This window comes from Artemia sp. Qi Xiang Cuo, chromosome 14, assembly GCF_049724085.1.
Source record: "Artemia sp. Qi Xiang Cuo chromosome 14, ASM4972408v1, whole genome shotgun sequence".
Lineage (NCBI taxonomy): Eukaryota > Metazoa > Arthropoda > Branchiopoda > Anostraca > Artemiidae > Artemia > Artemia sp. Qi Xiang Cuo.
The window spans coordinates 60255050-60276525 of NC_142807.1; the positions used below are offsets into that span (position 1 = coordinate 60255050).

Consider the following 21476-nt stretch of genomic DNA (forward strand, 5'->3'; position numbering starts at 1 on the left):
ATGCACTAATATGTTTCAAAAATATGTCTTGGTTCAATATATGTTTACACACTACTTAAATGTAGTTTAAACACTTAAAACTAACTTAGGTACTTACTTCTATGACATGCACTAATATGTTTCAAAAATATGTTTAGGTTCAATATATGTTTACACACTACTTAAGTGTAGTTTAAACAGTTAAAACTAACTTAGGTACTTACTTCTATGACATGCACTGATATGTTTCAAAAATATGTTTAGGTTCAATATGTTTACACACTACTTAAATGTAGTTTAAACACTTAAAACTAACTTAGGTACTTACTTCTATGACATGCACTAATATGTTTCAAAAATATGTTTTGGTTCAATATATGTTTAAAGACTACTTAAATGTAGTTTAAACACTTAAAACTAACTTAGGTTCTTACTTCTATGACATGCACTAATATGTTTTAAAAATATTTTTAGGTTCAATATATGTTTACACACTACTTAAATGTAGTTTAAACACTTAAAACTAACTTACGTACTTACTTCTATGACATGCACTAATATGTTTCAAAAATATTTTTAGGTTCAATATATGTTTACACACTACTTAAATGTAGTTTAAACACTTAAAACTAACTTAGGTACTAACTTCTATGACATGCACTAATATGTTTCAAAAATATGTCTATGTTCAATATTTGTTTACACACTACTTAAATTTAGTTTAAACAATTAAAACTAATTTAGGTACTTACTTCTATGACATGCACTAATATGTTTCAAAAATATGTTTAGGTTCAATATATGTTTACACTCTTCTTAAATGTAGTTTAAACACTTAAAACTAACCTAGGTTCTTACTTCTATGAGATGCACTAATATGTTTCAAAAATATGTTTAGGTTCAATATATGTTTACACTCTACTTAAATGTAGTTTAAACACTTAAAACTAACTTAGGTACTTACTTCTATGAGATGCACTAATATGTTTCAAAAATATGTTTTGGTTCAATATATGTTTACACACTACTTAAATGTAGTTTAAACACTTAAAACTAACTTAGGTACTTACTTCTATGACATGCACTGATATGTTTCAAAAATATGTTTAGGTTCAATATGTTTACACACTACTTAAATGTAGTTTAAACACTTAAAACTAACTTAGGTACTTACTTCTATGACATGCACTAATATGTTTCAAAAATATGCTTTGGTTCAATATATGTTTACAGACTACTTAAATGTAGTTTAAACACTTAAAACTAACTTAGGTGCTTACTTCTATGACATGCACTAATATGTTTCAAAAATATGTTTAGGTTCAATATATGTTTACACTCTACTTAATTGTAGTTTAAACACTTAAAACTAACTTAGGTACTTACTTCTATGACATGCACTAATATGTTTCAAAAATATGTTTAGGTTCAATATATGTTTACAAACTACTTAAATGTAGTTTAAACAGTTAAAACTAACTTAGGTACTTACTTCTATGACATGCACTGATATGTTTCAAAAATATGTTTAGGTTCAATATGTTTACACACTACTTAAATGTAGTTTAAACACTTAAAACTAACTTAGTTACTTAATTCTATGACATGCACTAATATATTTCAAAAATATGTTTAGGTTTAATATATGTTTACACACTACTTAAATGTAGTTTAAACACTTAAAACTAACTTAGGTACTTACTTCTATGACATGCACTAATATGTTTCAAAAATATGTTTAGGTTAAATATATGTTTACACACTACTAAAATGTAGTTTAAACACTTAAAACTAACTTAGGTACTTACTTCTATGACTTGCACCAATAAGTTTTAAAAATATGTTTAGGTTCAATATATGTTTACACACTACTTAAATGTAGTTTAAACACTTAAAACTAACTTAGGTACTTACTTCTATGACATGCACTAATATGTTTAAAAAATATGTTTAGGTTCAATATATGTTTACACACTACTTAAATGTAGTTTAAACACTTAAAACTAACTTAGGTACTTACTTCTATGACATGCACCAATATGTTTCAAAAATATTTTTAGGATTAATATATTTTTAATCAAATTAAGCAACATTAATTTCAATTTAACTGATTGAATCTAATTAACACCCCTTGAAAAATAATATTTTGTACTCTTCTTGCAGCTATTCTCTAATTAATTGTGTTTAGAATAATATGCTATTATGATTTTGTGTCTTCTATACACTGCCTAAACTTACTTTAAACACCTAAACCATACTTAAATATTTACTTTTGTGACATGCATTATTATGTTTTAATAATAGACTACTGTACGATTATCTAATGATTTTGGTTAATTGACAATGTGTACCTCTTACTATTGTAGAGATCAATGAAGTTAGACCAAATTGGTTACCATTCATTTGAATTTCATCCCTTTAAAAATTTGAATTTCTACCCCTTTAAAAGTGCCGTTTCTTTGTTTATCTGGCATTTTTTTCTAATTAAACGTGTTTTAAATTATAAATTATTTACATATATGACTGTAATTTAGTTTCCGATAATTCCTTTGCTATTTTAGGGATCAATATAGATCTGATAAAACTACGAACCATTGATTTCAGAGACTGGAACTTCCACCCAGCCTGCTTGATCTCTGTTTCTCTATCATCTCTGACTGCCGAATTTCAAAAATTCTCAAGCTCGGACGACTCCCACAATGAAATCCTACTCGAAAGGGGAAGACTGACCCCTGAAGTAAGTGATGAAGAGGTTTATAGTATTCTGCTGAATATTTGCGGAAGGGTGCTGCTTCTGCAACCAAGAAAAGATGCTGGTGCTGTTGTCTATAAGGCACAAGAAGGCAGTGAAGAGGGGGTGAGATGCTAACATTTCTTCTTTTCTGTTGATTGTACATCCTTAACTTGTACAATTGAAACGAAAATTTTTTGCCATGGCCAATGGGTTTGAAGCATAAATAAATTTATTCAAATTTATTAATTCATTATATTAAAGACAGGTTAAATTTTTCAGTAACACAGTTAATAATAATAAAACCTATAACATAAGAAAAACACATAAAGGAAAACACAACGAACACTTTACAAAAAAGCGGAAGGAAAACTTTCTTTAGTTTTTGTTTATGTTTTTTGTGGAATTTTATCATTAGTTTTTAGTTTTCACTGTCTTATTAAAAAAAATTACCCATTTATAATATATTTTCATTTCAATTGTAAATGGATGGTAGTGTGATCTAAAAAATTATTTATTCTTAGCTTGCAGTCCGCTGAATTAGGGCTTTTGAGGTATTAAGCTAGGCTCTGAGACAAGACTGTAAATTATGTTAAGTATCATCCATATTTCTTTTTTTTTAAATTTGCCGGCCTCTACTATCAAAAAATGAATAACTGCACAAGGAGATTAGTTTAAAAAACTAGTCTGGAGGGACAAGCCTTCGGTTTCTTCTTATTTTTTTTATAAGTTTCAGCATTTACTGTGTGTTCTAGTTTATTTTAGTGTGGGGATGGTTATAATGGCTTATGAAAAAAAAATCCAGCATTAAAAAATAAATTTCTTGTCATTTTTGGAATTAACCATTATTTTAGTCAATTATATATATATATATAATAAAATTATCAAATTATATTCGAATTATATTATATCTATTATCTTCTAATTATTTATACCATTCTATTCATAGCTTAATACTGCGATTTTCTAATATTTCTCTTTTGGTTTTGTCAAAATTATTATGTGTGTAGGGCAGTATCACATTTTCTTCGGTGTTGCCACGTTGAATTATGAAAAAGGAACTATTTTGCTAAATTTGACCACGCTTTTCGTGCCCGATCATTCAAATATTAAAATATACTGATTCTGAAAACCAACTCCATTCTTGAATGGAAACTAAACCTTCTTAGCTTCTTCTTCCTCTTGTTTGAATTGCTATGGAGCTGCTTTCGCATAATGTCATCGCCGGAATCCAAAACCGGGTCCTACAGTGATTCTAATTTTTGAGGGGATGAAATTCTAATTTATCTTCTTTTCTGTTGCTCTTGAATCCTGATCCGTCCTGCCCGAATGGTTACCATACCAATCTCACAAGTGAAGGGTCGTCAGCTCAAGTCTCGGTAATTGCTGTTGTTTAGTTTGTGGCGAGGCCGTTTCTCTGTAAGACAAGCAAAAGGTCCTCCTAGCTTCAAATGCATACCTAGAGGAATTCAGGGGCAATAGGGGAGTGTCGGTTGACTTGCCCCTAACTAAACATAGCGCCTGTACTACGCGACCTCATTGGTCAGCTAACGAAAGTTTTGCTGCTGTTCTTTGTCCTTAATTTTTGGTCAGCGGGATTTGTTCTTTTGAGGTATTCAATTCAATTCAAATTTTTTATTTCCTCCAAATACGAAGAGTAAAAAAAAAAAAAAAAAAAAAAAAAAAAAAAAAAACCGCTAATCAACAGGCCAAAAAATTCTTTTAAACTATATAACAACAATTACACAAAGGCCTTCAATCAAACTTACCACACAAATTAACAATTCATTCAATAATTAATAAACTAACACTTAAAAAATTAACACTTCACTCAATGGTTAATAAATAAATCAAAAAAAAAAAAAAAGCTTCATACGCAGCTTTATATAAATTATGAGAAAAAAGAGGTAATTTCGATAAAAATTTCTTTTGCTTTTTCTCCAAAACATGAACAGGGTTTTTCATTTTATATGTATTCGTTAAAAAAGTAATTAATTCAGATTTAGAAAAGTGGCGAAGGAACTTAGCAAAATTAAAAAAGGTGATTTTTACATGCGCAATATTACTAATTCTAAAAAACGGGAGAAGCGAGGAAAAAACTAAAATCTGAGGCAAAGCGACAGTATTATATACCCGAGCCAGTGATTTCCGAGAAAGAAATTCGCGAAGACGAATTACTGCCCCGAAACTAGACGCTATTCTACTTTTAACTGCTTTAGAAATAGAAACACTGTATAGAGCTTAAGTTGGTCCATAAGGCACACCAAGATATAAAAAAGATTCCAAAGGAATCTGGGAGCTAGGCTCTAGGAGAAGGCCATAAATTTCGTTAAGTAAGAATGACCAAGCAACAAAATTGTGGTTGTTGAACTCCAAAGCAACTGTTCTCACTGAAGTAACTCTACTAGCTGCTTTTCCCCTCGTGGATTAGTTTGCGCCAATTGTATATTTTTGGTGGTGGTTTTATTTGTTTCTAGTTTTAGTTTCGTTTTTTATCTTGTTCTTCTTGTGTTTCTCCTGTGCTGAAGACGCCTTGTTTTGATACAGGCGAAATAACCGCGTTGTTTTACATTTTTCGTCTTTTCTCTCCACTGGCAACAGTCCCGTTTGTTGTTTTTTTTTATTGAGATTTTCTCTCTGTTGATATTTTGTCATGGCTGGCCAGTTCGGCTTAAGATCTTTCAGTCAAGATGAGGGTGGACCCACTATCCCTGGATCGAGGCCCATTGCCTCTAAAGTTCCAATACATAGTCTTCATCTTAGAATCCCCCCTCTCATCCATCAGTTTTTCGGGAAATTAATGTATAAAGACGGAAGACGACGTGATCAAAGTTGATTCAGGAAACTAATATTTTTGTTAGACTTGTAGATAAAATGTTATTTTTAAAATAAATTTGTGGGAACTCGGAAAGTAGTATGAAACACCTCGAAAAAAGCCCTGGGTCGAAATAAAAAGAATACCATTGGTGTCACTATTGCCGAAAACCCTATACAGGAAAGTTGCAGTACCATATATCGAACAACAATGAAAATCACTTTTTCTTTACTGCCAGCAGGGCATTGAAAAAATGTAGACAGCTTTTTAAGGGCTAATTTGAAAGGAAATCGATTTATCTAGTACCTTTTGTAAGCATTAATAAGGGACATAGATCCTTCAGAGCCATTGATGGCGCATAGGGCGACCAATTGGCGTTTCAGTTGGGTTTCTTTTTTACAGATGCAGCTAGCAAGCATGTCACCCAACATTGCGGCAGCTGGAATCATACCGTGAAACCCGGATCGTCAATCCGGGTACTTGCTCCGTGCTTTTGAGTTTAAAAAATCGCTTTAATTTTGGACTGTTTTTCAAATAATGCCGGGTAATCCCCTACTCCCTGCATGGAAACCCTCCCCACGAAATAACTTTCAAAAGGATACTTTAAATAAAAGTGTGGTAAAGTAATTTTAAGGCATCAGGGTGAAGTTGTAGTTGATGCCTCTATTTCTCCCTTTATTGGGGAGATACCTGTGGTCCTAAGGTAAATAAACTTTGGTAGCGTGCCTTAGGCTAGGACCTGACTAATGGGGCGTACCAGCTGGGAATATTCGAGGTTTTTTTTTTCTAAATTCCAAATTTGACTTAATTAGAAAGCGTCACCACAAAAGAAGGTTTTTGTAATCAAGACCTGAAATCATATTTTTGCTTTTTTGGAATGATTGTGTTTGGAAAAAAATTGATGCAGTCATCTTGGTAAACCCGATAAACTTTACGCGGTGATTGTAAGTCTTAACAACAAGGAGAACTATATTAAAAGCCGATGATTTTAGCCTTTGACTCATTCAAATTTTAGGGTTAGAGATCGAATTTATAGAAGTGTCATCTCGAAGACCAGGACACTTGGAGGACTTCGTAAAATATAAATAACTGCTTGAAATATTTCAGTACCATTGGAGACAAGTGACTGGCCAATATGTCTGCCGTAAAGCTGTTTCGCCTCGATCATTCTTAACATTTGGATCCATCCTTTTTTGCAGAAATTTTTGGAATATTTTCTGAATAATCTAAAAATCTGGAGTCCTTGGTGAAACTCCTAGCTCACAAATATTAAGGTTGTCAGGCTCTCTGCTATAATCGGATGTAATTTGGCAACTTGCTGAAAATTATGAGGTTTTTCAAGTCAGTCCCGTCAAGTCGTATGATGTAAAGCTATTTTGCTTCAAGGATTCATAGCTATTACGCTCATCTTAGTTGCAGAAACTGCTTCATCTTTTTCCCAAATAGTCTAATAGTTTTTTAGACTCCTTGATGACACTATTATTTCACAAATATTAAGGTTGCCGTGTTCACAACTATTAGCTTACAAATATCAAGGCTGCCATTTGCACCATTATCCGAGACATTATGGCTGCCATTTGCACCATTATCCGAGACGTTATGGCTGCTGAAGGATATCAAGTTGGTTCTATTTTAGAGCACCATTAAAAGCTTTCGTAATGCGATCCTAAACATTTGTTTTTGCTCCATTTTCAAGAAGGTATCTAGCCACACAAAAATGATTTCCAAGTTCAGCTAAATAGAAAGGTGATCCATGGTAACCACTTGAACTATTTGTTTCTGCACCAAAAGAGACAAGTAGCTGACAAAGTCTGCCTTGTCTAGCAGCCTGATGTAAAGCCGTCTCTTCTCCAGCATTCATTGCATTCGCATTTGCTCCATTTTCAAGAAGATATTTCATCACGTCGAAACGGGTTTCTCTCCAGGCTGCACTGACTGCCAGGCTGCGTTTTCATCAAATTGTCTAAAATATCTATTATAGCTCCTGATGACAGAAGGAACTGACACATTTTAAGACTTCCTTGTTCTGCAGCATGGTGCAACACTGTCTGACCTAGAATAGTCCTTGTATTTGGATTTACCCCGTTTTCTAGGAGGTATTTAACCATGAAATGATGCTTGCAGGCCACAGCTCTGTGTAAAGCCTTTTCATTGTTATATCCTAAAGCATTTATATTTACATCAGATGAAACTAGCTGTTTACATTCGGGCAGATTTCCCTGAGAAGCATAAATATGGAGAAGTATTGAGTTGTTTGGAATCATGATTGAAAGTCTCTATGATGTTTTTTTAATTCTCGAATGCTTTGTAAGACTAGGGCCATTATTCAATTGTTATTTTGAACAAATCATTTAGCAATTATTTAAAGAATTTTATGGGAAACTTGCTTTGAAGTATTAAGTTTTTTTTCAACTGATGATTTTACTAATAATCAAAAATATAAATTATTTTCCCTCATCAATAGACAAAAAAATCCTTGATAGATTTATCTATGACGTTTAGTTTGTGACGTAGTATAGTGTAATGTCTTCCTAATAATGTCATGAACCAAACTAAAGTTAGACAAATTATGTATCGTAAGACGCTTTCTAAACACGATTTCTCTACGAAGTCTAAAAAGGTAAATCCTTTTCGACATCAGAAGATTTTGTCCTCTAAAGACTGCCTCTTTCATCTCTATGGCAACTGCATCACAATTGCAGCGATAATTGCAACCTAATAAAGAACGAACGACAGCCCATAGTAACCAAAAATTTAAAATGCGTTTAAAAAGGTGTTTAATGAAAAAAAGATTGCCATTTTTTGCAAATTTAGGAATGGTAACTAATATTTCGATTTGTCTTAATAGTATAACTCTGTTTTGAAAAAAAAAAAACAGATTTAAGGATTTTGAAAAACAACGAGAAACCCTTAAAAAATGGTGTTGTATTGAAAAGAATAGTATACCATTCGAATTGCCAACGTCGAGAGTCCCTTAAAGGAAATCTACAGACCCAGATCTTGATCGACAAGGAAAATCTATTTTTTGCTTAAGTAGCACTGATGTGCCCTCTTTTTTTCTGAATTTTGTTTTGTAACTGCTAGCGAGGAACTAACACGTCAAAGAGAGCAGTTTTAGGGCTCATTTTAAAGTCAATTAATTTGTTCAGCGTAGTTGATTTCCAGATAGAAAATATGTTTTTGAGGAGGATACTCCCCCACAACCCTCAGGGCAGGGGTTTTAAGTTATGCCCTGTCGGCATATAAAAACGATGTTAGCACAAAATATTATTTATTATTTTTTCCTTTAGAGCTGGGCACTTCGCATCGAATAAGTTGTCATAAAAACTTGGAAAAGGGCTTATTCAATTGGAAATTTGAGTGGCTTGTGCCCTTTTGAATAGTCGAAAGTGATTGGAAGGCAACTAACACCCCTTCCACGCCCTCCATTTCCCGAAACACATCCAATGAAAAATTTTGAGATAGCCATTTTGTTCAGCAAAGTTGATTTCCAGATAAAAATTATGTTTTTGAGGAGGACACTCTGCCACAGCAATCAGGGCAAGGGTTGTAAGTTATGCCCTGGGGTAATATAAGGTTTTTATAGAAGGCGTCGTTGTATAAACTTCAAAAAAGGCTCATTCGATTGGATTCAAAGAGCTAGTGCCCTTTTAATAGTCGAAAGTGATTGGAGGGCAACTAACCCCCCTCTCACGCCCACGTTTTCCCCAAACACACCTAATCAAACTTTCGACAGTTTAATAAATATAGTTTGCAACCCGGAACAGGAGGTCTTACATGGTGCAACCCCCCATAATACTCAGGAAGAGAGCGGTTAACTATGATCTGGGGTAAAAAATGGTTTTTATAAAACGCGCGGTCATAGGAATTTCTGAAAAGTTGCATTTGATTGGAAATTGAAATTGCCCTTTTTAATAGTCGAAAGTGAGTGGAGAGTCATTAACCCCCCTCTCACGCCCACCATTTTCCCAAAAACATTCAATCAAAGTAGCCATTTGTAATTCAAACGAGCAGAAATTAACATAGGTTGGGCTCAAAACCCCTATGCCTTCCCAAGGCCAGAACAAAATTTGCACTTTACTGAAAAATATAAATGTTTTTACTTTTATAACTTTAATAAATCAAATAAAATTAATATTTTGATTACTAAATATCAGTATATGTATATTAAACTGACAATGCACATTCATTTGTAGTTTTTTCAGTAAAGCGCAAATTATGTTCTGACCTTGGGAAGCCTAGGGGTATTGATCCCTACTCATGTTAATTTCTGCTCGTTTTGAGTTTGACTTGGTTATTTATTGTAATATCTGTTCGTTTTGGGGATTCATTTATTTATCGATGCTGTTTTGTGGAAGTTTCACGTATGGTAGATTATTTGATTTTATTTTTGCTCATTTTTGGTTTAATGGAGTTCTTTACTTTTCCGATAAAAACTTATTTTGTGGAAAAAGTTTTTTTTTTAATTAATTTCTGTTCGTTTTATAATGACATAGTCTTTTCAAGGAAAAAGAAAATAATACTTTAAATCTTTTCGTTTTTTTAAGACTTTATAGTTTGGCCTGCTATTTGTATGCTGAAGAAAAATTTTCAGCAATTTTTAACAACCTACAGCCTTTTTAAATCTGGAAAAAAATAGTAGTGTTTAATTTAGTTCATACCTCCTCTAGTTGAAATAGAAAACTTGATACTATTCGCAAAAAAATCTGTTTACATTCTTTGATACTACTACTACTACTAATAACTCACCGCAGCACCAAGCCGCCTGAGGCCAACACAGCTACGCACGCTCCTCCTCCACCCCAATCTTTTCAAAGCCTCCCTTTTTACACCCGCCCACGAAGTTCCCATTTCCTTTAAATCTTTCTTTATGACGTCCTCCCACCACAGACGGGGACGACCTGCTTTCCTTTTAGCCCTAGATGATTGGCCGAAAAGAACAATCTTCGGCAATCTTTCATCCTTCATCCGCACAACGTGCCCTAACCACCACAACCTTGCTTTCATTATAGCCCTAGAGAGCGGTATTGAACCACACCTTTCGTACAGCCTATTGTTTGAAATATGGTCAGTCACCCGGGTACCCATAACCATCCTTAAGCAATTTCTCTGGAAAAAATCTAGCAAGTCTTCATCCGCTTTTTGGAGTGTCCATGCTTCAGAACCTTATTTTACCATTGTCATCACTGTAGCGTCTAATATTTTAATATTGGTTTTCAGACTTATCTTCCTATTCTTCCAGACGTTTTTTAACTGTGAAAAAACAAACTGAGCCTTGGCTATTCTATTTTTAACATTTTCACTGCTCCCACCATCTTTACTAATCATACTACCAAGGTAAGTGAAGCTGCCCACCTGATCAATCTTATCATTACCCAACGTCACCTTATCATCTTCACTTATTCCTAGCATTAGTGACTTAGTCTTCCTAACATTAATTTTCAAACCGATTCTAGCACCCTGATCTAGCAAAACCTCTAAAACTTCATGCATTTTGCTCACAATATGATCTAGGATGCTTAAATCATCAGCATAATCTAAGTCTAGAAGACTTTTTCCTCTCCGTTTGATTTTCTTGTCTCTCATTGTCTATCCTGTGTTCCTTAAAACAAAGTCCATCAAAATAATCCATATAAAGGGGGATAGAACACAGCCCTGCTTAACTCCTGATTTAATACAGAACCAGCTGCTAACCTCATTCCCTACCTTAACCGCAGCAGTGTTATTCCCGTACATAGCACTAATCACCTTAATGTATTTGTCTGGTATACCATACAAGGATAAAACCTTTACTAAAGCTCTTCTATCAACAGAATCGAACCCTTGCTCATAATCTATAAAGCTGAGGACCAAAGGTGTTTGAAAACTCAGGCACTTCTCAATTATTAGCCTAAGAGTAAAAATTTGGTCGACACATCCTCTACCTTTTCAAAAGCCGCACTGCTCTTCTCTTAAAACTTTGTCTACGGCATCTCTCAGTCTAAAAAGTATCATATAACTAAGTAATTTACTACCTACAGAGACCAGACTAATGCCTCGATAATTACCACACTGACTTTTATCACCTTTCTTATAAAGTGGCTTAATTAAGGTTTCCCTAAAATCGTTAGGTACTTCCCCTTTTTCAAAAATCATATTCATAATCTTCAATAACTTATTTCTGACCTCAGAGCCACCATATTTAAGAAACTCATTTACCACCCTATCAGCACCTGGAGCCTTATTATTCTTTAATGCTTTTAGTACTGTTGCTAATTTCTCCTCACAAAACAAATTTTCCTTCACATCCAAAGTATCACAAACGTTTTCATTTTCCTCTATATTATTTCCTGCAACTCTATCTCGGTTAAGCAATTTCTCAAAATGTTTGGCCCATCTCTCTTTAGTTTTTTCCTTATTGCTAGTTGCGACCCCATTCCTATCTTTAACTGGGCCAAGTCCGGATTGACTACTCCCTCTCAGTTTGTTAACGTACCAGTACAATATTTTACCATTATGCCGTCTAGCTGCATCTTCCAGATCCAGATGATAGCTTGGATACAATTACGCTATTTTGATTTGGTTAAATTTTAAGAGCAGAAGTAGCCCCGAAAGTTTGAACATAATACCCTCAGTCGTTCTTGGAATCCTGCTGGGATGCCTTATTGGGAATTAGCATTAACACAGTGCATTTTAATGTAATATATTAAGGCAACATTTAGTTGTTAAACATAATGGGCAAATTGGAGGGTGGGTGTGGGAAGGGGACTAGTTGTCCTCCAATGATTTTTGACTATTAAAAAGGGCATTAGCCTTTTCAATTGAATGAGCCCTTTTCGAATTCCTACGACGACTCCTTAGACACGATGTGCCCTGGTCTAAAAAAAAAAAAAAAAAAAAAAAAAAAAAAAAAAAAAAACCATTGTACCCTCATCGATCTTTATCATAAAAAAGTCAAGCCTTCCAATCACTTTGGACTATTAAAAAGGGCACTAGCCCTTTCAATTTCCAATCGAATAGACCCTTTTGGGTTTCTACGACAACGCTTTCTATAAACACCTTATATGCCTCCAGAGCATAAATTACAACCCTTGCCCTGAGAGCTGTGAGGGGGTTGTCGTCCTCAAAGACCTAATTTCCAGAACTTTCAACTGTGTTAAACAAAATGGCTATCTCAAAATTTTGATTGGATGTGTTTGGGGAAATGGTGGGCGTGAGAGGGGCGTTAGTTGCTCCTCAATCACTTTCGATTATTAAAAAAGGTACTAGCCCTTTCAATTTCTAATCGTAATGAGCCCTTTTGAAGTTTCTACGACAAAACTTTCAATAAAAACCTTATATACCACCAGGGCATAACTTACAACCCTTGCCCTGAGGGCGGGGGGGGGGGGTCATCCTCAAAAACCTAATTTCCAGAATTTTCAACTACGTTGAAGAAAATTGCTATTGATAGGATGTGTTTGGGGAAATGGTGGGCGTGAGAGGGGGGTTAGTTGCCCTCCGATAGCTTCCGACGATTAAAAAAAGCACTATCCTTTTCAATTACCAATCGAATGAGCCCTGTTTGAAGCTTCTTCGACAACGCTTTCTATAAAAACCTTATATGGCCCAGGGCATAACTTACAACCCTTGCCCTGAGGGCTGTGAGGGGGTTGTCATCCTCAAAGACATAATTTCCAGAACTTTCATCTACATTGAACAAAATGGCTTTCTCAAAATTTTGATTGGATGTGTTTGGGGAAATGGTGGGCGTGAGAGGGGGTTACTTGCCCTCCAATCACTTCCGACTATTAAAAAGGGTACTAGCCGTTTCAATTTCCAATCGAATTATTCCTTTTTGAAGTTTGTACGACCCTTTCTATAAAAAAAACCTTGTATGCCCCCAGGGCATAACTTACAACCCTTGCCCTAAGGGTTTTGGGGGGAATTTCATCCTCAAAAACATAATTTCTGGACTTTTTAACTACGTCGAACAAAATGGATATCTCAAAATATTGATTGGATGTGTTTGTGGAAATGGTGGGCGTGAGAGGGGTGTTAGTTATCCTCCTATCACTTTTGACTATTAAAAAGGGCACAAGCCCTTCTAATTTCCAATCGAATGAGCCTTTTTTCAAGTTTCTACAACATCACTATCTATAAAAACCTTATATGCCCCCAGGGCATAACATACAACCCTTACCCCGAGGGCTCTGAGGGGGTTATCATCCTCAAAGACCTAATTTCGAAACTCTTAACTACGTTGAACAAAATGGCTATTTAAAAATTTTGATTGGATGTGTTTGGAGAAAAGGTGGGCGTGAGAGGGGGGCTAGTTGCCCTCAAATCACTTTCGACTATTAAAAAAGGCACTAGCCCTTTGAATTTCCAATCGAATGAGACCTTTTTCAAGTTTTTACGACAAAGCTTTCAATAAAAGTCTTATATGCCCCCAGGGCATAACTTGCAACCCTTACCTGGAGGGCTGTGAGGGGAGTGTCATCCTCAAATATATAATTTCTAGACCTTTCAACTACTTTGAACAGAATGGCTATCTCAAAATTTTGATTGGATGTGTTTGGATAAATGGTGGGCGTGGAAGGGGTGTTAGTTGCCTTCCAATCACTTTTGACTATTAAAAAGGGCACTAGCTATTTCAATTTCCAATCAGATAAGTCCATTTTGAAGTTTTTACGATAACCCTTTCAATAACAACCTTATATGCACCAAGGGCATAACTTACAACCCTTGCCCTGAGGGCTGGGGGGAGGTTGTCATCATTAAAGACCTAATTTCCAAAACTTCCAACTACGTTGAACAAAATGGCAATCTCAAAATTATGATTGGATGTGTTTGGGGAAATGGTGTGCGCGAAAGGGGTGTCAGTTGCCTTCCAATCACTTTCGACTATTAAAAAGGGCACAAGCCACTCAATTTCCAAATGAATGAGCCCTTTTCCAAGTTTGTACGACAACTCCTTCGATACGAAGTGCCCTGGTCTAAAGAAAAAAAATTAAATAAATAATACATTGTGCCAACATCGTTCTTTACTTAGGCAGCACGATCGGGCTGCCTATGATAATACATTTGAAAATGTAGAACGTTGTTCTGCTTAAGCGTTATTAGTGTGATTAAGCGTTATTAGCATTATTTAGCGTTATGTATTACCTTATTTACGTGTTTCCCCAAAAACGAACCCCTACTACAATTTATATGCAAATCTAATATGCAGATATTATTGCATGAGTCAAAGTGGTAAGAGTATTGGTGAGTCACGGTAAGACATTATTGTTTGAGTCAGGCCATGGATAAAGTTAAGTATCTGGAAGGTGCAGCCAGACGATAGTCAGATATTACAGTGGGATGTTTAAAAGTTGGGAGGAAGCAGTCAGTCTGGACTTGTCTTACCGGGGTTGCAGTGGTAGCTGCAATCTAGCAAATTAATGGTAAGAACGGGGCCTCGATTACTGATAAAGAAAGTACTAAAGTTAAACCGCGATAAAATTCCTGGGAATGATATAGTAAAGAATAAAACATCTTCCGACAGTTTGGAAGAGAATAGGGATTTACTTTGCAAGGTATTAGAGATTGCACTGACAAGATTGTAAAATAATCATTCAGGTGCTGATATCGCGCTAAATGAGTTTTAGAATTATGGTGGCTGCGAAATTGGACACAAATTACTAAAGAGTATCAATTTGACTTTTGAAAAAACGGAAGTACCTAAGAATTCAAGGCCAACTTTAATTAAACCCCTGTATAAGAATGGTGATAAAGTTGAGTATAGTTACTGCAGAAACATTAAGTTGAATTCCATGGCAAGCAAATTAATAAGCGCTCCGTTTCAGTATGATATTTGTATGCATAAATATAAAATGAGTCAGAGGTAATATGCTGGAGATTGCTTGTACAGGACGTCAACTCTGGATGATTGAAGAGCATCACCAAGTGTGGAACCAAGTAGTGACCAAGGCGAACTAGGATTGCACAAAACATTCAATCAAATGGGGGTCCCAGGGACTTACTGCTGTTGGGTTCTAAGCCGGTGATACTGGACAATGAGAAGATCAGAGTTGTGGATGGCTGCACGTATATGGATAATATTAATAGTAAAGATGGTGGGTGCAGTTAAGATTTAAAAAGTAGAATAGTCAAGTCTCTTGGTATTTTTTTTTTTTTTTTCACATAGTAATTGGGATAATAGAAAGATAAGTATGCCAACCAAGACTAGAATACTAGAAGCTAGAGTGATGACAGCGGTGAAATATGCTTCTGAAACGTAGGCATTTCAGAAGGCAGAGGAAAATTTTGACATGTTTTCCAGAAGAATTGTCTACGGATAGTTTTAGGTGCCCGTTTGACTGACCTATGTCAAACAGCAAGCTGCAAGAAAAACGCAGTTCTATCCCAATTTCTAGAGACATAATGAAAGATAGGTTGAGAAGACTAGGCAAGCTTTGAACAGATTCGGATGGATGACGAGCGTGCGCAGCTGTGTTGGCCTCAGGTGGTCTGGTGCAAAATTGAGTCGTTAATAGTAATAGTAGCAGCACTGGATTATGAATTGTGTAAGCTCGTGTCCTATTCCCATTTGTATGGAGTATTCCAATGGACTCTGTCCTTAAAACTTGGCAAAGGCTATATGAAATCAGGGAATTGAATGGGAAGGGAAAACTTTCACATTTTTATTATTCAGATGATCTGAGTGTCCTCGATAAGAATGTTGGCAAAATCAATGAGTTTTTAGAGTGTTTGAGATTTCAGGATACAAGAATACCTTTGAAAATTAATGTTAAGAAGATTGAGTCGTTTATATTAGGTGTGAATGAGGGTGAAAAAGTGATATTAGGTTTGAAGTGAATAGCTTCACTTACTTGGGTAGTATTATTAGTGAAGATGGTGAATTATTTAGTGAATTTGTAAAAATTTGAATAGCAATGTTTTTTTTTTTTTTTTTGGAGTTGAAGAAAGTGTGAAGGATAGGAAGATTATAATCTTGCGAACTAAGATTAGAATTTTGAAAGCCAATGGTCATGACGGTGAAGCTCGGTTCGGAAATGAGGGTGCGTCCAAAGACTAAGGAAGATGTACTAAATGGTTTTCCTAGGACTTATCTAAGTAGATTTTAGTTACTTGTTTGATGGAGATAGGGTACTTGTCATTACTTGACATTACTTGACTACTCATTACTTGTCATTAGGTACTTGACTGTACCCAAATCTAAGTATGTATGTAGGCAAGTAAGTAAGTAAGTATGTATGTATGTACTAAATATAATGTATTTAGCATGTATTTAAATGTACGTATGTTCTAGGTACCTGTTTGACTGACTGTTTTTCAAACAGTAAACTGTGTGAAAAATATGGCTAATCCCACGTGCTAGGTCTATAATGGATGAAAGGTTAAGATGATAGATAAGATATGCATTTCAACCAAGATTCAATATTTTTATTTAACACAAAATAAAAAAACAAAAATAATTGAATAAAACCAACAGGGAGCTAATCTAAAAAAAAAATGCTGCTCAGTAGCACAATCACAAATCCCCCACAGTGGCTCCAAAGCTTTTAAAAGAGGGGGATGACGAAACAAGAGTTTCAAGTTTTAAATTTTTAATCATTTAAGCAAATAAAATTCAAAAACTCCTGCTCAAAAAATAGAGAGCAAAAAAAGAAAAAAAAAAAACAGAGAAGAAGCGACAGAAGGAAAGGGATGTTTTGCCTGCGAAGGGTGACTGATTGGCCTTTTAGACCCTTTGTCTAAAGCCAAAGGTCTAAGGTCTTTCCTGTTCAGGGTGGGAAGAGAACATAAAGAAGGATAGAAAGGAAATTGGAACTTCATTGGAGAGGTTAAGAGTAAGGTTTTGATTGAATAGATTGGGGTGGAGAATCGATTTTTACATTGATGTATCTACCATGCATCATTCCTGGTGTCAGTCTCGCTTCATCTACCGCAACATCACAGTAAAGGTAATATACAGTAGCAAAATGTTTCTCCAAACATGATACGCATTTCATAGCGGTTCATAGCGGTTTCAGTTACTACTTGGTTTTCCATCGAAAACATTTGCCATTGCGTGTTCGCGAAGGCGGGGTCATGAAGCTTGTGTGGTTTTAGATCTGTGTCAGAAATTTCCAATGGAGAGTATAGGACTTTTCGCTACTGTATAATACCCTTACTGCTCGCAGCATCAAATTTGATAAATTTTGGCCATTTTTTGAGAGGTGACACTGCTCTTGACATATTGTCAAAGATTGTACTTTTTGGCCAACCGTTTGGGGCTAAATTATAAGTAGGTCACCCCAGATAGGGTGAAAAGATGTCATAAGAATGAATATAAGGGAAATCTGAACTGCATGGGAGGAGGTTAAGAGTGAAGCTTTCAACAGATTACATAAAGAAGAAGCGTATGTAGCTACAGTAATAAACATTAATCTTGAGCACTGTATATAAATAATATACAGTAAGATCACAGCTCAGTGATTTTTGGCTACTACATTCTCGGCGCGTACAAACAGCTTCTCCCATTTAATCTGCCATCAGCGGTCCAGTGTATAATACCCTGGAACACGTATTTTCGCAGAAACTTACTCAAAATGCCTTTGAAACCAACTCGAGACTTCGAAACCTACTTGTAATTTCTAAAAACTTCTAATAATAACATTATATTACTAATTACCGATTTTTATGTATGTATTGGAATAAATTAATTTGAAATTAGATTCTTTAAAATTTAGTGTTACAAAGGTGAAGCCAAGTTTCAGGCTCAAGAGAAATCTGATTGTCTACCCGTGAAAAAATCGAATTTTGCTTATGTTTATAAGTTCTTTGGAGTACTTGCATCTCGGTCCGGCTTTGTATAATGGTTCAGATAGGGAATGATCATACTGAATTATATTTATATACAGTGATCTTGAGTGACGATGGTGAGGAAAAATAACTCAGCATCAACTTTTTAACAATTTTTTTCTAGTATTTATTAGATTTGAGAGTTGAAATATAATTTTCTAAATAACCGACAATATACATAGATCATATTTTGTTATTCAAAACGAAAATGTATGTTGTTTTTCGTGAAATGAAAAGTATATTAGCTAGTTTTTTATTGATGTTAATTTAATATAAAAAGGGAGTTAAATTTTAGAAATTCTTTATGCTATTTTAGTACGCTATTATGAGGTCAGCAAATCTTTTTGATAACTAAATGTTGTCTCTGTTTTCCTTAGGAAATTACCATTGAAAGAAATAAATTTTATTTTAAGGATCTTACTAAATTACCACTTGCAAATATCCTTTCAAATTACATTGTGTACTATTTTTTGCATTTCTCTTTTTTAGTCAGTAGGAGTCTGCTTTTCGATTTGACAATTCTTTCTTTCCGTATGTCAGGTAGCACTGTTTAAGTTATAGTGTTTATGAGTTTATATTCCGTTTAATTTCTTTTAAAAAAAGTTGCCTTAGTAGCACAGTTCCCATGGGAACTTAAGTTCCCATAGGAACTTAAGTTCCATTTAAGTTCCTATGGGAACTTTATAGGAAATGGCGTAAAAGGAAATGAACTTGTTTATTTTTCAACCAATTGGATGTTCTGGTACATTTTGTATATAGCTGCGCAAAAGGGGGGGATTATCTTTGTAAAAATCATCTCATCTTCCAGTTAGAATCTTGTGGAAATCATATTAAAATATGCGATAATCTTGATGTTTACACTCTGCTCTCCGAGACATGCTTCATCTTTCTTGAAAAAATCTTAAACATCCCTAAAATTTTGAATATGCCTCGATTTGACTATCTACATATTTTTTTTTGTAATTAAAATGAGACGAAAATGTAGTTAAGGTAAAAATTGTATTTAAGACGGTGAACGAAGAAAAAAAATATACACGAATACTGATAAAAGTGCGAACATTTGGGCTTCACGTCCAGAAGCCTTTACCAATGGGGAAAAAGAAGCTTTACCCGCTATTAGATTTTCATTTCATTCCAGTTACAAATGTAAAATAAGTGTTTGAAATTATTCAAAGTTTTGTTTTTGCTTCAATTTTATTTTCCTACATCACTTGCAATGGCTTTCGCTTTTAGGTTTTTCTTTATAACACCCCAATTGTTTTGGCATCATGTGTTGAAACATTTTGGACACCTTCACCGGGCAAATTATCCTATTACGGTGGTCGATCACATCTCACGCATGCGCTTTGGCTATGTTGCGGAATAGAGGGAATGCGAGTATGGATTCCACTTTTCACCCACCCTGGGACCAATGTTCACATGTATATTGCCAAGAGGATTATGCTGAAGTTTAAACTTCAAGTTTATCCACTAGGTATGATTTTTTACCGTTTTTTTACCATTTTGTATTGCCAAGAGGATTATGATGCAGTTTAAACTTCAAGTTTATCTACTAGACATGCTTTTCGCCCTTTTTTGCCATTTTGTATTGCCAAGAGAATTATGCTGAAGTTTAAACTTCAGGTTTATCCTCTATGTTTGCATTGTTACCAGTTTTTTTTTTTTTATTGTTATTTCATTTTGCCAAGAGGATTATGCTGAAGTTTGAACCTCAAGTTTATCCACTATGTATGTTTTCTTTTACCAGTTTTTTTATACCTTAGATGTTTAATATGTTTGCTCAATAGGGAGCTCACCTGTTGGTATCATAGTGGATCGGTCGATGTCTGGCTGATTACACCCGGGAAATTCCCATCTGCGGAGAACTCCCCCTGGAAATTCCCTCACAGAGAATTTCCCCCAGACTGTATGATATTCATGAAGACCACTTGTGCTTTTGGAGGCGTTTCCCTCTTTTTTCCAAAACCTGGCAAATTTCATCAGCCTCGTAACTTCTGATGGGAAACTCGAAACTTATGTATTATATAAGTATTTATGTATTAGGAATCATCATAAAAATCCAATTCTTTTGATGTATGTATTGTTATCAAAACTCCCTTTTACAGAGTTCCGGTTGCAATTAAGGGAAGTCGCTCTTTACTTACAGTACATTAGCCTAGCCTGTATGAGAACAGCTTCCCGCATCAAATTCAACACCTCAGCTGATAACTTTAAAAATTTATCTCCTAGAACCGGATTGGTCACTCAAGGAGGAAGAGAAAATTCGTGGAATAAAAATACTTTTGTTTGGCGTTTCAAGTTCTCAGCGAAAGCCCTCTAATAACTTTGATGTTTGTTTCTGTTAATCTCTATAGATATTCTGGAAACTAATATTGTACAAAGCAAAGAAGAAAAAAATGTAGTTTTCATTACTTTAAGCAAAGAGGGGGAGCGTAGTTAAGGCTTCAAAACGAATATAAATTATTTAATGTTTGGGATGGGGGGTATTGGGGGTTTGCAGGAAAATATGGAAAATTGCTACGAGGCAACTTTCTTGAAAGAGGGTTTTTTTATGACAACAATGGACTTTGTTCACTTGAACACTGAAACGCTCCCCAGAAATATCGCAAAATAACTATAAATGGTAGCTTAAGACAGAAAAGCACCAAGTTACTCTTTCAACAATGAGCAACATTGAGTGTAGTTAAGGTTTCAAAACGAATATAAATGATTTTATGTTTGGGGTTGGGGGGGGGGGAGTATATGGGGTTTGCAGGAAAATATGGAAAATTGCTGTGAGGCAACTTTCTTGAGAGTTTTTTTTTATGACAACAATGGACTTGGTTCACTTGAACACTGAAATGCTCCCCAGAAATATCGCAACATAACTATAAATGGTAGCTTAAGACAGAAAAGCACCAAGTTACTCTTTCAACAATGAGCAACATTGAGTCTAGTTAAGGCTTCAAAACGAATATAAATTATTTTATGTTTGGGGTTGGGGGGGGGGGGATTGGGGGTTTGCAGGAAAATATGGAAAATTGCTATGAGGCAACTTTCTTGAAAGAGGCTTTTTTTTGTGACAGCAATGGACTTGGTTCACTTGAACACTGAAACGATCCCCAGAAATACCACAACATAACTATAAATGGTAGCTTATAGAAA

The 21476-nt window shown here is 34.9% G+C and overlaps 1 protein-coding gene across 1 annotated transcript in view; it reads left to right on the top strand.

The window, feature by feature from the left end:
- Rich (Guanine nucleotide exchange factor subunit Rich) overlaps positions 1-21476 on the top strand; it is a 163860-nt gene that overhangs the window by 78640 nt on the left and 63744 nt on the right. The window contains exons 10-11 of the mRNA XM_089100826.1: positions 2541-2836; positions 19566-19806. Coding sequence (XP_088956952.1) covers positions 2541-2836; positions 19566-19806 — 537 coding nt within the window. The remainder of the gene's footprint in view (positions 1-2540; positions 2837-19565; positions 19807-21476) is intronic.